Consider the following 14,990-nt stretch of genomic DNA (forward strand, 5'->3'; position numbering starts at 1 on the left):
CACACACGTATTTCTAGCCCAAATCAGACTCTGAGATGTCAACAGCAATTTATTTCTAAGGTTCCATGCAAATACCATCTGCACTCATCCAGACCAGATAATAATGCAACATTAGCATAGGTGTTGTAGCATGCAGAGAAAAAGGTTACATAAAGCTAAGGTTGTGCCCCTACCATAACATTCACTTTGAATCCCACAGTGGCAGTTCAGAGAACAACCCAATTTGGCTCAGATCAATCTGGAGGCTATCCACTATCATGTGAATAGAAGCTACAGCTGCCAGTCACAAAACTACACCTCTCCCCTCCCTTCCTCATCTTTGCACTCTGGTGTTTTCCTTATATGTGAGAAATTCTTTATATTGGAATACACTGTCTGAGACCCTTTCTACACCTAAGGATTATCCTAGGAAAATGGAGGGATCATCCCTGCCTACTCCCGGGATCCCCTGTGTGTCATTTGGATGCACAGGGACGATCCCGGGACGATCCCAGGATAAATGGCTAGTATAGACATGCCCTGAGTCTCTGTGTCCCAGCAAAACTGTCCGAACCAATCCAAATCAGTTCAGGATTCAGCTGAATCTGAAACACACTCTGCCTAAACTATTTTGAAATATATGAAGGTTCTTTTGTGTGTGTGTGGGTACATTTCTGGTGTTATGCTAAGGAGCTGAAATGGGAGCTCGGGAATTGCTACGTGAATGTGCCCTTATGAAGTATCGAGTGATTGCACAAACTCAACAGCATGATCAAATTCCTGCCAGCCATCATTCTCCAGACAAGCTTCAAAGTCATTCAACACATTTAGAATTTAGATTTAAGATAATCGCTGTTCTAGAAAGAGGGGAATGTAACAATGCTACATGCAGTGATGTACACTGTGTCTTTAGATTTTGTGTAACCAAGTTTCAGAGCAATGGATATTTGATTGTACACATTTGCAAGACTGGAAGTCTTTAGAGTAGTTCAAAGTTAAGAACGTGAACCAGTGCTTTCCAGCTTACTCAGTATCAATAAAAACAAAACACATTTTCTCTCCCCTCCCCTGCCCCAATTGATTAAAAAGAAGAAGAAGCCATTCAGCACAATATACTATACATATTTCTCAAATTCACAGAAGTTGAGATCAAAGTTGAACTATGGAAATGACACTCTAATCAAGTTCAATTTTTACTGAGCAAGCAGCAACAAGCTGGAAATAGCATTGCAGTAAAATCTGATCAACAAACAATTTGCAAGTCTTAAACCGTTATGCTAAAGCTCTCTAAAAATAAACAAACAAGGTTCAAAGAAAGGACAAGGAAACTTAGACTATCAAATTCCTTTCTTTCACTCTTCCTCTTCTTTCTGCCTGTAACCATAATTCTCAGGCACGTCTCTTTTTTATATTACCCTGGTAAGTGTAGAAAGGAAAATTGATTCCATATAAACCAGTATTTGTAACAAAGCAATGGAATATTTCATGCAAGTGGACAATAATGGTGGTTGGGTGGGGGAGGGGAATAGATAAAACAGGAAGGGGAGAATTCCATTGGGTTAGCCAGAAGTCAGGGCTGCACATACAAATGTTTAGGAAATGAACACATGAAGACAACTGGCACAAGAAGAACATGAGACGTGCGTGTAAGTAAAAACTCATGCACTCCAGCCAAATATCATGCAGCATGATGGCTGAAAGCGAGGAGGAGCTGAGGAGCCTTATGACAAAGGTGAAAGAAGAAAGTGCAAAAGCTGGGTTGCAGTTAAACCTCAAAAAAACCAAGATTATGGCAACTAGCTTGATTGATAACTGGCAAATAGAGGGAGAAAACGTGGAGGCAGTGACAGACTTTGTATTTCTGGGCGCAAAGATTACTGCAGATGCTGACTGCAGCCAGGAAATCAGAAGACGTTTACTTCTTGGGAGGAGAGCAATGACAAATCTTGATAAAATAGTTAAGAGCAGAGACACCACACTGACAACAAAGGTCCGCATAGTTAAAGCAATGGTATTCCCCATAGTAACCTATGGCTGCGAGAGCTGGACCATAAGGAAGGCTGAGCGAAGGAAGATAGATGCTTTTGAACTGTGGTGTTGGAGGAAAATTCTGAGAGTGCCGTGGACTGCAAGAAGATCAAACCAGTCCATACTCCAGGAAATAAAGCCAGACTGCTCACTTGAGGGAATGGTATTAAAGGCAAAACTGAAGTACTTTGGCCACATAATGAGAAGACAGGATACCCTGGAGAAGAGGCTGATGCTAGGGAAAGTGGAAGGCAAAAGGAAGAGGGGCCGACCAAGGGCAAGATGGATGGATGATGTTCTGGAGGTGACAGACTTGACCTTGGGGGAGCTAGGGGTGGCGACAGCCGACAGAAAGCTCTGGCGTGGGCTGGTCCATGAAGTCACGAAGAGTCGGAAGCGACTGAACGAATAAACAACAAATGGTAGGTTAAATAGGACAGGGGGCAGATCTCTATCAGTGGATAGAGAAATACCTACTTTGTGCATCTTTTACAAAATAAATAAATAAATCTCGAGATATTTAGCCTTCATTTCTGTGGTTATTATCCTAAACCCTAACTTCCCATTCTCTTCTTGGATGGGAAATCCTCTACACATATTCTGGGCGCAGGCACTCCTCTCAGCAAACACAGCTGGAAAACACATGCAAGTACAGCAGCCCATGCTTGAGTTCTTGTCTCTCTATCATGTCTCTCTATCATGAATATTTCTCTAAGGGCAGGTCTACACCTAGGGAGGGTGGAGGAACACGCGATACGCTGAACACGAGATCCTCCCCCTGGACTCACAGGTGGCATGCGACGTCCAGGGAGGAAGCAGGATGTCATGGCCACCATTTGGGGGGAGGGAAGCAGCGGGGCCGGTCGCACCAGAGCGAGGCCCCGCTCCAACGAAAAGTAAGAAAAAACCCTTTCCCCCTGAAATTGGCCCCCAAACCCCCTCCCTGCCATCTCAGGGATGGTGAAATTGTTGTTGCCCCCTCCCCTGATGGGCATGAAGCCACGCTGCATGGCTCTGTGCCCGTTTCTGGTGCTGTGCTAACTTGCGAGTAAGCAGGCACCAGGTGGGACGGGCGCCCACACCTCCCGCGTTCTCAGGATGGTTCTGGGACCGCAGGAGAAATTGGGATAACTGGGGAACCAGTTACCCCGGGAAAATGGAAGGGTTCTCCCTGGTTGCCCCCAGGATCCCCTATGCATCATGTGGACACACAGGGACAACCTAGGGTCAACCCCAGGATAAAAGTCCCATGTAGTCATGCCGTATTGCCCTAAGTCTAAGAGCTGAGTCACAGTTCCCACTGAGTGGGGGTTGTAATGTGACACAATTGCTCAAAGTCACAAACAACTTTGCTCACTGTGCTTGCTCACTGGCCCAACCAAAAAAGACGTTTAAAAGTTTCATTCATAAAGCACGCTGCCATGGAAAGTATACTTTGTGATATTGCCTAGAAATTTTAAAATCTAATTCCATGCTGTGGCTATGTAAAAAAAAAGTATTCAAAGATTATTTCCTTTCCCTAAAATGGACATACCTCAAAACATTTTACCCAAACTTTTCCCAAACAGCATCCTGCTTTAAATTTAGTCTTACTTTTGCTGGTGAGGAGTCTCTGTGCTCACAGAATGATACCTCATAAGTTTCCTTTGAGGAACAGATGGAGATGCTTCAGTAGGTTCTGAGAACTCCTGGCTTTCAGTTGGCACATGGCTCAGGGTATTAGCTCGCCGTCTAAAGCCCTGGTGGGCTGATTTTGCAGCCTGTTCAGTGGGTGGGCTTTCAGGCTCACTTGAGAGATTGTCTTCTGATCCATTTGTCTTCAGAGGACTCTCTGGGGGAAGGAGATCTTCTCTCTCACATAGAGATGCTTCCTGTCAATGTAAAATAAATAAATAAATGCACATCTAAACATACATGGTATAAAAGTAATAAATGTGATCTTCTCAGGCTATGCCTACAAGCATCCTATGTGCCTTCTAGCGGCCTTTTGCAATAAACATTTTGTCTCTCTATTGTCTGCACTTATAGTTTCATAGAGATTTTAACTATTACAATTTCTCCTAGTTTGTCCTCAATATTGATATTGTCTATAAGTGCTGGTTATGACCTATAAAGCTCTATATGGCCTGGGTCCAGGTTATCTGAAAGACCATATTCTCCCTTATGAGCTTGCCTGTGCTTTGAGATCTTCTGGAGAAGCCCGTCTTTCAGCCCCACCATCTTCACAGGCGCACTTGGTGGGAACATGGGAGAGGGCCTTCTCAGTGGCTGCCCCAGTGCTTTGGAACTCTCTTCCTGGGGAAGCTAGACTGGCTCCCTCCTTGATGGGCTTTTGGAAGCAGGCAAAAACTTGTTTGTGCTGGCAGGCCTTTGGAGAATAATCTGGTCTTCCATCTATGTTAAGGATTTGTAAAATTGTCGTGTATTTTAAACGTTTAATGTTTTAATACTGTAAAAATAAAAAAAGTACATTTCTTTTCATAGGTTTAAAATGTATAAGTTTTAAATTTTGTAAGGCCGCCTTGAGGCCCAGATTTGGGCAAAAGGCAGGATACAAATAAATATAGTAGTAGTAGTAATAATAATAATAATAATAATAATAATAATAATAATACTTCTCAATGAGCCAGAATCTAGTGACTGATGCATTTGAAAGAGCCACACTTTTCCAGTTATTTCTGTGTGCAAACCAGGAGTGCTTATCCAGAATCCATGATCTTTTTAAGCTTAATTCTTGTTCTTATCAAAGAATCATAGATACCTGAACTGAACCATGAACAAAATATTATTGCTGCAGAAAATACAAACAAAACTGTACAGAATGTTCAGAGCAGAGACCTGCAGCCCTGGGTCCCAGATGATGAAGCCTATGCCATAGGATGGTTTATTAAAAGCATAAAAACTAACTAGTCCATAATGACTAAGTATCCTATCCAGGTGACCAAGAAGAAAAATTTGGGAAAGTGAGAGTTCATTTTCTTTTATGCTACTGACGTGTCAGAAATTACTGATGTGGATGTGACTAGGCAGGTGGGATAGTTAAAAACGTTTATGGGGTACTAATATCCTTAGGCTTATTGACAAATTTATGATAAAACAAATAACATGATTTATTACTTCAAAAAAATCAAATGTAACACTCTTTTGAATAATGTAAAATGGGGTCCCACTGGCCATTCTACATTTCAGGAAAGAATATTAGAACATTGCAAAATATGCTATTACTTGTTGTGTTTATCATTCAGGGTGCAGTGTACTTACTTTACTTGTATTACTTAGTGTGCTGGATAAGGAGCTGTCCAAGTCAATACTTCCAGAACTTTCCAGTTGACTTTTGGTTTTATTTCCCTAACAAGAATCATGTTATATATTTTATGTTATTCAGACATACAAATATATATATAAAGAAATTTGAAAACTCACACAGTTGTAATCCCCAGAATAATGCTGAAGAAGCAACCCCAAGGTTTCTCACAGATTTTCACTGTGCTGAGATCATTATTAAATTTAATTTCCTGAGTGAACTAAGAATAGCCTTACTTCACATGAGAAACAACAGTCTCCTTCAGAAAGGTCATTCATGCTGACATTTGTAAGCAATTTGAAACTAGCAAAACATGACTGCCAATTATTATTTTCATAACTGCTCCATTGCATTGTCAACGTTATTGGTTCCTTTCTAGTTTAAGAAATATCTGCAATATGTTCAAATCAGTTATCATCACAATGCGCATACTTTGAGCTATAAAAATTGTATTGAATTAAACAAATTGAAAACACAGCTTTCCTAAGAATGGTCCCCAATTTTTATCAGAGGGCACTGAGCTTACGATGAGACTTATTAGAGAATGTATTGTGTTGTTCAGCAGGACACAGAGTTACTGGCTAAAATTGTGGCAACTGCAATGTTTTAATATAAGCTAAAAGAAGCAGGCCTCTTTTTAAAGACTCATACTTTCATTTGCAAAAAGGCTCTTTAACTTTTTCTACAAGTGTTTCAATTTTTCTTCTCCTTTTTTTTGAGACATAACATTTAGGTAGCAGATGTTTACGAATTTAGCACCAACTTTTGTAACTGTAATGTATGAGAAATGAGTTGCATTACAGATGAGAACAATTAATGCATATCAACACTTGCGTTGGGAAGGATAATTAAAATATTTTATAATATTTAAAATCAAGTCCGGATATTTTATCCAAATAATAAGCCTGGACATTTTTTTCTAAGTATTTCAACTGGAAGGCAATTAAGGAGAGAAAAGTATGCCATCAGAGACAACCTAACAAAACAGAAGAAACTTACTCGGGACAATATATTTTCTAAAGACTCCGTTAGCGACCTTTTAGCTTTGCTCTTCAACATATCCAGTCTGAACCGGGGTGTGCTGCTTGGCATCTCATTTCCCATGGTCTCTACTGAAGACTGTGAGGTCTAGGAAGTTAAGATAACAATGTTTTTGTTTTTTTAAAAAAAGAGGGCAAAGACAAACAGAACAAGATTCCAGAGAAAAAGTTCACTCACATTAATATAGCATCCTACCACGTTTTTTAGAAGTATTATGCAGTTTCCATGCTGACTGCTCTAAACGTAGAATTAACCTAAAACAAAACGGTTCCGAATAGCTAAATATTTTATTTATTTATTTATTGCATTTCTATGCCACCCAATAGCCAAAGCTCTCTGGGCGGTTCACAAAAAATAAAACCATGAAGACAATTCAAAGTATAAAACAAACAACAATATAAAAACAGTATAAAAGTACAATATAAAAGCACAGCCAGGATAAAACTGAGTAGCAATGCAGAGATTAATACAGATTAAAAATACAGAATTAAAACAGAAAAGTTAAAAACCTAAGATGATAAACTGTTAAAATACTGGGGTAATAAAAAGGTCTTCACCTGGCGTTGAAAAGAGTGTAACGTAGGTGCCAGGCGAACCTCTCTAGGTAGCTCATTCCACAGCGGGGGGAGGGGGGACACAGCAGAGAAGGCCCTTCTCCTGTTAGCCTCACTTCCTTTGGCAGGGGCTCACGGAGAAGGACACCTGAGGATGATCTTAGAGTCCGGGCAGGTACATATGGGAGGAGGCGCTCTTTCAGATAACCTGGCCACAAGCCATTTAGGGCTTTGAATGTTAATACCAGCACTTTGAATCGGGCCTACACCTGGACTGACAGCCAGTGAAGCTGGAAAAGGATTGGCATGATGGGGTTGTTGGCCTATTAACAAATATGCTGCCCTGTTTTGTACCAGCTAAAGTTTTCAGACCATTTTCTTTTTTTAATAGTTTTTTATTCTTTTCACTACTTAAACATACATCAATACAATAACAGAAAAAAAACCCCAACATAATACATAAAAATTGAGTAACTTTAATAGCATATTTTCTTATTAAATGTTAACATAATCATACTTAACATAAAATGTGCATCCCCCCACCCCGGGATCTATTCCTGTTTCCTGAATCTAATTGTTTCTTCTGGAGGTGGTTTCCCACTCCCCTTAGATAAAACATATTCCAGGAACTGTCTCCATATTCCCTCAAAATCATTCGTTTTTGTTATTCCTCTTCTCACTTTTATATTACATGTTAATTTATCATTAATAGCAATGTCCCATATCTCTTTATACCAATCTTCTATATGGTAATCACCTTGAGCCTTCCAGTTCCTGGATATCATTAACCTTGCTGCCGTCAGCAAATTCGTTATCAATTCTTTTGTCTCTTTATTACATTTTAATTCTCCATATAATTATAACAATGCTACTATAGGTGTCTCTTCAATCTCCGTTCCTACAATTTCTTTTATTTCATTAAACACCGTTTTCCACAATTTTTGAACAAATTCACATTCCCAACACATATGTAAATACGTTCCTTTTTTTTGGCACCCTCTCCAACAATTTGCTGAGTTCAGCTTGTTTATTTTATTTAGTCTAACCAGGGTTAGATACCACCTCCATATAATCTTATAATAATTTTCTTTTATCCTCACAGACATGTTTCTCAACACTCTTTGTTTCCATATTCCCTCCCAGCTCTGTTGCCCTATTTGTACCTTCAAGTCAGTTTCCCAGACCATCTTACCCATACTTTGTCTCCCCCTTCCCAAGTAATATTCTATATATTTCACTCGTTAACCCTTTTATCATTTTATTTTCCCCTTTCTCCATTTCTTTTTTTAAGATCAGCTCCTCAAATTTCGTTGTCACTCTACACTCTCCATTATCCTTTAACCATTTCTTCATCCATTGTTCTAATTGAAAATAATTTAACCAGGATAAATTTTTCTCTTTTAATCTCTCCATTAATTCTTCTCGAGTATTCATCTTTCCTAGACAATCTTTTAGCTTCATTACATTCTTCTCTATTAAAGTTTTCCCCAACTTATCTTTTAAGTTTCCTGGAAAATTACTGGTGTTCTTGGGGAAATATTAGGAAGTAAGTCCTTTTTATATATACGCCATATTTCCCAGTGATTTTTTAAAAGGGTGTTCTCTATTTCTTCCCCCCATTTTTTTGAATATTCTCTGAAAAATATATTTTCTAGCTTCCATTCTTTATCTTCTCCCTTTCTATCCTCCAACCAACTTAAATCTCCTAATCCTATCATACTTTCTACTACATGTCTCAACCTATTGGCTACGTAATACAGTTTTAAATTTGGGAGTTCTAACCCTCCTTTTTTTTGCAATGTATACCACCTTTTTTATTTATTCTCGCTTTCCTATCACCATTGCAAAAATTATTTATAATATTTTGCCAACTTTTTATTTCTTTTTCAGATATTCTTATTGGTAACATTCTAAATAAAAAGTTTACCTTAGGTAAGATCCTCATTTTTACTAAAGCTATTCTTCCAAACCAGGATAAATTTAGTCTTTTATATTTTTCTAATTTACCCATAACTTCTTTTTTCAATTTATTTAAATTTTCTTTTTCTAAATCCTAATTTTTTTGTAATTTTAATTCCCAAATACTTAATTATTTCTTTAATTTTCGTATTCTTATCTTTACTTTCCCAATCTTTCCCTTCTTTTTTATTATAATTAAATAGCATCATTTCTGATTTTGTCCAATTTATTCTTAATCCCGTCACTTCCTCGAACTCTCTCAGATGATTTTTTATTCTTTCCATTTTCGCTAATGGATTTTTAATTGTCAGCAATGTATCATCTGCAAACATATTTATTTTTATTTTTTTGTTACCTCCTACTCCAATATTATCATCATCTCTTATCACGTTCGCCAGTAGTTCTATGACCAATACAAATAGGACCAGTGAGAGCGGGCATCCTTGTCTTGGGCCAGTTGTATCTTTTCTGTAACTCCATCATTTATCACAACTGAAGCTGAGTTTTGTGAATATAATTGTCCAACCTTTGACTCTATCTCCGAATTCCATCTTTTCTATTATCATCTTTAGTCCTAGCCAACTCACACAATCAAACGCTTTGAATACATCCAAAGCTATTATTCCTGCTTTTATCTTCGTCCTTTTTATCTCATGTGCTATATTTATAGCTCTTCCAACTAAATTATGCATTTGTCTTCCCGCTATAAAACCACACTGATCCTCCCCAATATATTTACCTATAATTGTATTCATCCGCCTTGCCATTATGACTGATAAAATTTTGGCATCCTGATTTATTAAAGAAATAGGTCTGTAAGAGTGTGGGACTGTTAAGTCCTTATCCGGTTTTGGAATTAATATAATTAGTGATTGTTCCCACGATGGTGGTATCTTATCTCCTTCTATTATCCCATTATACAATTTCAATAATTTCGGTACTAATATTTTTTAAAACATTTTATAATACTCCGATCCCAATCCATCTATACCGGGGGTTCCAGACCATTTTCAAAGGCAGCTCCAAGTATAACGCACTGCAGTAATCCAGACAAGAGGTTATCAGAGCATGGATAACTGTAGTTAGGCTATCTCTGTCCAGATAAGGGCACAGTTGGTATATTAGCCTAAGCTGATAAAAGGTGCTCCTTGCCACTGAGTCCACCTGCACTTCAAGTTACAGTGCTGAATCCAAGAACTCCCCAAACTACGAACCTGATCCTTTAGGGGGAGTGCAATCCCCTCCAGAACAGGTTGAACATCACCTAGCCAGACAGATGAACCACCCGCTAACAGTACCTCCGTCTGGTCTGGACTGAGTCTCAGTTTGTTGGCCCTCATCCAGTCCATTACCGTGCCCAGGCACTGATTCAGAACAGCCACTGCCTCAACTGGGTTTGAGGAAAAGGAAAGGTAGAGCTGGGTGTCATCCACATATTGATGACACCTCAACCCACATCTCCAGATAACCTCTCCCAGAGGCTTCATGTTGAACAGCATAGGTGATAACAGACCTAGGTGCCATGGCACAGAGCAATAATCCCCCAGCACCACCTTCTGGAATCGGCTATCCAAGTAGGAGGGGAACCACTGCAACACAGTATCTCCAACTCCCAACCCAGAAAACCTAACCAGAAAGATACCATGCATTCAATTTTGTTTTCCTTCAAAAAATATCTTTCTCAAACCACCTTTTTTCTCTACGATATGTCCCAGAAAAAAGCTAAATCACTTTCACTTCCCATGCAGATTATGATTTGTGCTCCATTTTGGGGTTTGGGTGTGTGGGGTTCTTGTTAAGATGACACTCAGTTCCCTGTAATTCCAAACTAAGAGCCTGAAAAACATTGCATTTGCTCTCCATTAAAGGTTACAATTGGTTTATTGGTTGTAAGGGACTTCTTTTCAAGGAGCAGCATGAACACCTCCTCAGAAAAGTACTAGATGGTACTAAAAAATTCAAAGTGAATTCAAAGAAGTAAACAGACTGAAGAACATTGCATCTCATGGTACATTTCTATTATTAATTATGATGAAGATGATGATGATGATGCCTGTACAATTGCAAACCTTGAAGACCATCACGTTTTCCTTTGGGATATATCAAAGTTCCTCTTTGCCAAACATTTGCAAGTGAATATTTTTAGAACAAAAGAGAGGGTTTTGAGAGTACAACATGTTTCCACAAGCCACCCCAAATGCAGTTCCTTTTAAAAAGTAATCTTCTTGTTGCTTAAGTGATCTCAACCAATCACATGGCCAGTGTGATGATTTCATGAAGTGATTTAGCAATGTGATGACATCATAAATTAAATTCAAACTAGTTGGCACAAACAGTTAGCTTCTTGCTAATTGAAAGCTAACTTGTATATGCTAATTTTCTATCTGCAGGGAGTTATGTGGAGCAGTAAAGAAATCTAATCTCCCAGGAAGACTGAAGCACAAATTTTGCAGAAAGTATAAATTATCTCTCACATGCAGATACTTTTAGAAAAGGTAATAGATATTTTCTACCAATAAGAAAGGAATAGTAATATTCAAAATTGCATACCAGTTTGGCTTCAGCAAGGTGAATGTGATCCTTTTGTTTTTCTTCATATATACTTCTAAGGACAGAGATTATCAACTCATTCTCCTTCTGTTCATTTCTTGGCCTTATTTTCTGTAAAAGGGAAAAAGGATAGCTATCTTAGCTGTCTAAATTGTGTCTTTTTTACTTAACATTTGTTAGCACATTGTATAATGACATTGCCACTAGATGGCAACAGCATCTTAAATGTACAATTAGCTAGCAAAAAGAAAACCAGAAGAAAACAGGATTACGGTCTAGTAACTTTGTAAATAAATTAATGTGAGATGAAAAGAATGGAGTTACATGTGGGATCAAACCAAAAAGAAATCAAACGCCCTTTAACAGGCATTTGAAGAATAAAGCTGTTGGAAGTTTACTAACAATCCCATAAATATACATAACAATGAGGCTGAGATGTCACAAGAGCTGTAACAAGAGATGATGGCCAGGAACCAAAGAGTACCTTAGGATCATATGAGAGGCTTGCCATGGAGCATGGTGTGGGTGTGTTGGAGTAGTGGGGGTGGGGGTATGCTGCTGTTGTTGTTTTAAAGCATGTTTACAGCCATGTAGGACTGATAGAATTAGTTTCACACTATTCTGGACACTGGCAAATAGACGTAGACATATGAACTCATCTACTGTGTCAAGGATGCAATCCTAGCTCCCACTGGCTACATTATTCTAGTCTTCATAAGAAATTCCCCTGATGTTTAGTAGTGAGCCTAATAAGTCTGTTTTCCAGCATTATTCACCAGCATTTCCCCCCTCCTTCATAATATGTAGCGAGGTATTTCCTATTCCCAGTCCTGGGGTGCAACTTAGTTTCATAAAAAACAATAAAAATTCAATAACCAATGTTGAAAACAAAACACCTCTATATACCTCTAGGTTGTAACATAAGCATACAGAAGTGGGGTCATTATATGTAGTTTTATAGTCAAGAAATGTTTATAAATTGTAATTTAATGCGGTAAGATACAGGAATCAACTTTAGCTGCTTCAAGGTGCTAAATAGAGGCATGAAAGAAATAACTGTAATTTCCCACACAAAGCCCCCAAAAGACATATTCTGGCAAGAATGTTACCTGAACTTCCTCAAAGATTGAGGCCTGCTCCTGGTTGTTCAGTGTTGTTAAATGTTTTTGGAGTTCTAGTTTAGTTTTAGAAGGATGCATCCCTAGCAAGTAGCAAACAAATATAGGGTAAACAAAAAATATTTTTGAGAATTCTTGGTCATACAATATCCACAAAGTCTTGTTCACCTAATGGAAGTCTTCTAGACAGGGGCTATGCTCATCACATTTAGGTCAAAGGCAGAAAAACACTTTGCCCTTTTATCCACCGGTGAAAGGCAGCAGCAAACTGAAATCCAAATATGTATTGGTAGCTGTGACTACAACCTATCCAGCTCAAATTATTTGCTTTCACAATTAAGGGGATGAAATGGATTTGGAATTCACTGACCAGGCAGGAACCATGCTCTAGGAGTACAGGTCACAGATGTTGCCTGGGAAGACTCCCTTTGCCCAGTGCCTTTGTGGAGTGAGGCCATCTGGACTGCAGGAAAGTGAACTGTGCTCACTGAGCCTCAACCAACCCAATTCCCCAGCCAGTCATTTTGACTGCAAGGGAGCAATTCCCCTTGAAGTTTCAAAGCATCCCATGTACAAAAACACGGTTTCCCAGCATGTTCCCTTCAAGGTTTTCTGATATGCAGTAACCTCCTTTTGGCCTATTCTTTGTCCCATTTTGCCCATCCAGCCCATACACATACAAACAGAGAATGATAGCTGTGAAATATTTTTTTCTCTTCTGTTTTGGACCTCATAATCCACTGGGATTTGTCTACACTTCTCAACTACTACTTAAGTAGCAGAATTAACAAAGCCCTTCATTCCTGATTGTCCTCTTAGCAAAAGTCCAGAAACTACCATACCGTACAATTCTTACCTTCTATCTTTTCACAGAGTCTATGAAGACTCTGCATGGGGCATCCTTCACAGAGCTGGAATTGTGCTTTTGAGGTTTGTTGGACAGCAGCCACTGTGAAAGCCTGTTTCAAAGTCATCATGATCTCATCAACCTAGAGGAAGGGAAACAAGTCTTGAAGGCCTAAACTTTGAGAAGGGTAGAACAAAAAATAGAAACTGCTAGCCTCTATTAGCCTAACAGTGACAAGCGTCAAACTTAGAGTCAATGGCTGTGTTCTGACAATACGATAGTCAATGTGGGGTAATAATCAATTCAACAGTTGTTTATCTAGAGGGTACTCCCCACACGACATGATAATAATCAACTGTGGTGTGGATTAGGATCAGCGTTGAGTTGACTAATAATACATGCTAAGTTGACTCACTCATCCCCTGTCCTCTCCCTCCCCCCACCTCAGTTCTCCTTCTAGGATTCCATCAGCCATTGCTGCCAAAAATCTATCCTACTGGTTGGACTAGAGCAGCAGATGCCACTTTGACTGCTCTTGCCTTGCGATTCCGTGCCTGACGAAATCACCAATGGTGCCGAGGAAATAACCAACGGTGCCTTCCACACAACACAATAACCAACTGTGGTTCAAATAGTCAACTCTGCACAGTGTTGGTTTTTTGCTTTGTTTATTTCAGCCAAATAACCAACTGCTGGTTAAAAAACTCCTGCCATGTGACACGATAACCCATGGTGGGTTAAATAACCATCCATCAGCTATTTAAGCCACCATTGGCTATCATGTTGTCTGAACCCAGTCAATAAGAATACAATTTAATTGTTTTACCTTCCCACTCCTATGCCCAAGGTAGCTTATAAGACAGTAAAATGCATCAGTATGTTTGTTTATTTATTTATTTGTTACATTTATATACCATCCCATAGCTGAAGCTCTCTGGGCGGTTTACAAAAGTTAAAAACAGTAAACATTTAAGAAGTATACAAAACTTAAAAACCTAAAAACAACAGTATAAAAACAACAATATCCATTTAAAAACAACAGTTCTGGGGTCTGTTAAAAAACAAACTTAGCGTTGTTAAATGCTGTTAAATGCCTGGGAGAAGAGAAAAGTCTTGACCTGGCGCCTAAAGGATAACAGTCTTGGCGCCAGGTGAGCCTCATCGGGGAGATTGTTCCAACTTTAAAATGCTTGAAATTCACACAAAACACAACAAAATAAGTCCAGAACCATAAACAACCCAAAAATGAAACACACAACTGAAACAGAATAAAATCAATGGGTTAAGCAGTATTGCTTTATATTTAAGTAAATCAGAATTCTGCTTTGAAAAGTACATTAGATCAGCTAATGCTTTAATACATTGCTGAAAGGGTTTCTTTTTTTAATGTTACTGTACTCATGTTGCTTGTTATGATCTATCTTACAGAACTGAAACTTGGTCTATGGAGCAAGTGCTGAATCTATAATCAATCAGACAGCTTGTCTGTTTTTAAACGAACTGTTGTTGTTGTGGGTATGTTTTTATTGTGCTTACTTTTGTTTAGTTGTTTTGAGACCCTGGTGAGATAGTGGTTATAATTTCTGATTAATAATAATAAAAATAAACTG

At 38.7% G+C, this 14,990-nt stretch overlaps 1 protein-coding gene across 1 annotated transcript in view; it reads right to left on the bottom strand.

Moving 5' to 3' along the window:
- TBC1D1 (TBC1 domain family member 1) overlaps window positions 1-14,990 on the bottom strand; it is a 116,146-nt gene that overhangs the window by 39,347 nt on the left and 61,809 nt on the right. The window contains exons 6-11 of the mRNA XM_063135867.1: window positions 13,390-13,522; window positions 12,525-12,616; window positions 11,416-11,526; window positions 6,311-6,439; window positions 5,269-5,355; window positions 3,601-3,878 (exon numbers count right to left, since the gene is read on the bottom strand). Of these exons, the coding sequence (XP_062991937.1) occupies window positions 3,601-3,878; window positions 5,269-5,355; window positions 6,311-6,439; window positions 11,416-11,526; window positions 12,525-12,616; window positions 13,390-13,522 (830 nt within the window). The remainder of the gene's footprint in view (window positions 1-3,600; window positions 3,879-5,268; window positions 5,356-6,310; window positions 6,440-11,415; window positions 11,527-12,524; window positions 12,617-13,389; window positions 13,523-14,990) is intronic.

Source organism: Elgaria multicarinata, chromosome 10, assembly GCF_023053635.1.
Source record: "Elgaria multicarinata webbii isolate HBS135686 ecotype San Diego chromosome 10, rElgMul1.1.pri, whole genome shotgun sequence".
Taxonomy (NCBI): domain Eukaryota; kingdom Metazoa; phylum Chordata; class Lepidosauria; order Squamata; family Anguidae; genus Elgaria; species Elgaria multicarinata.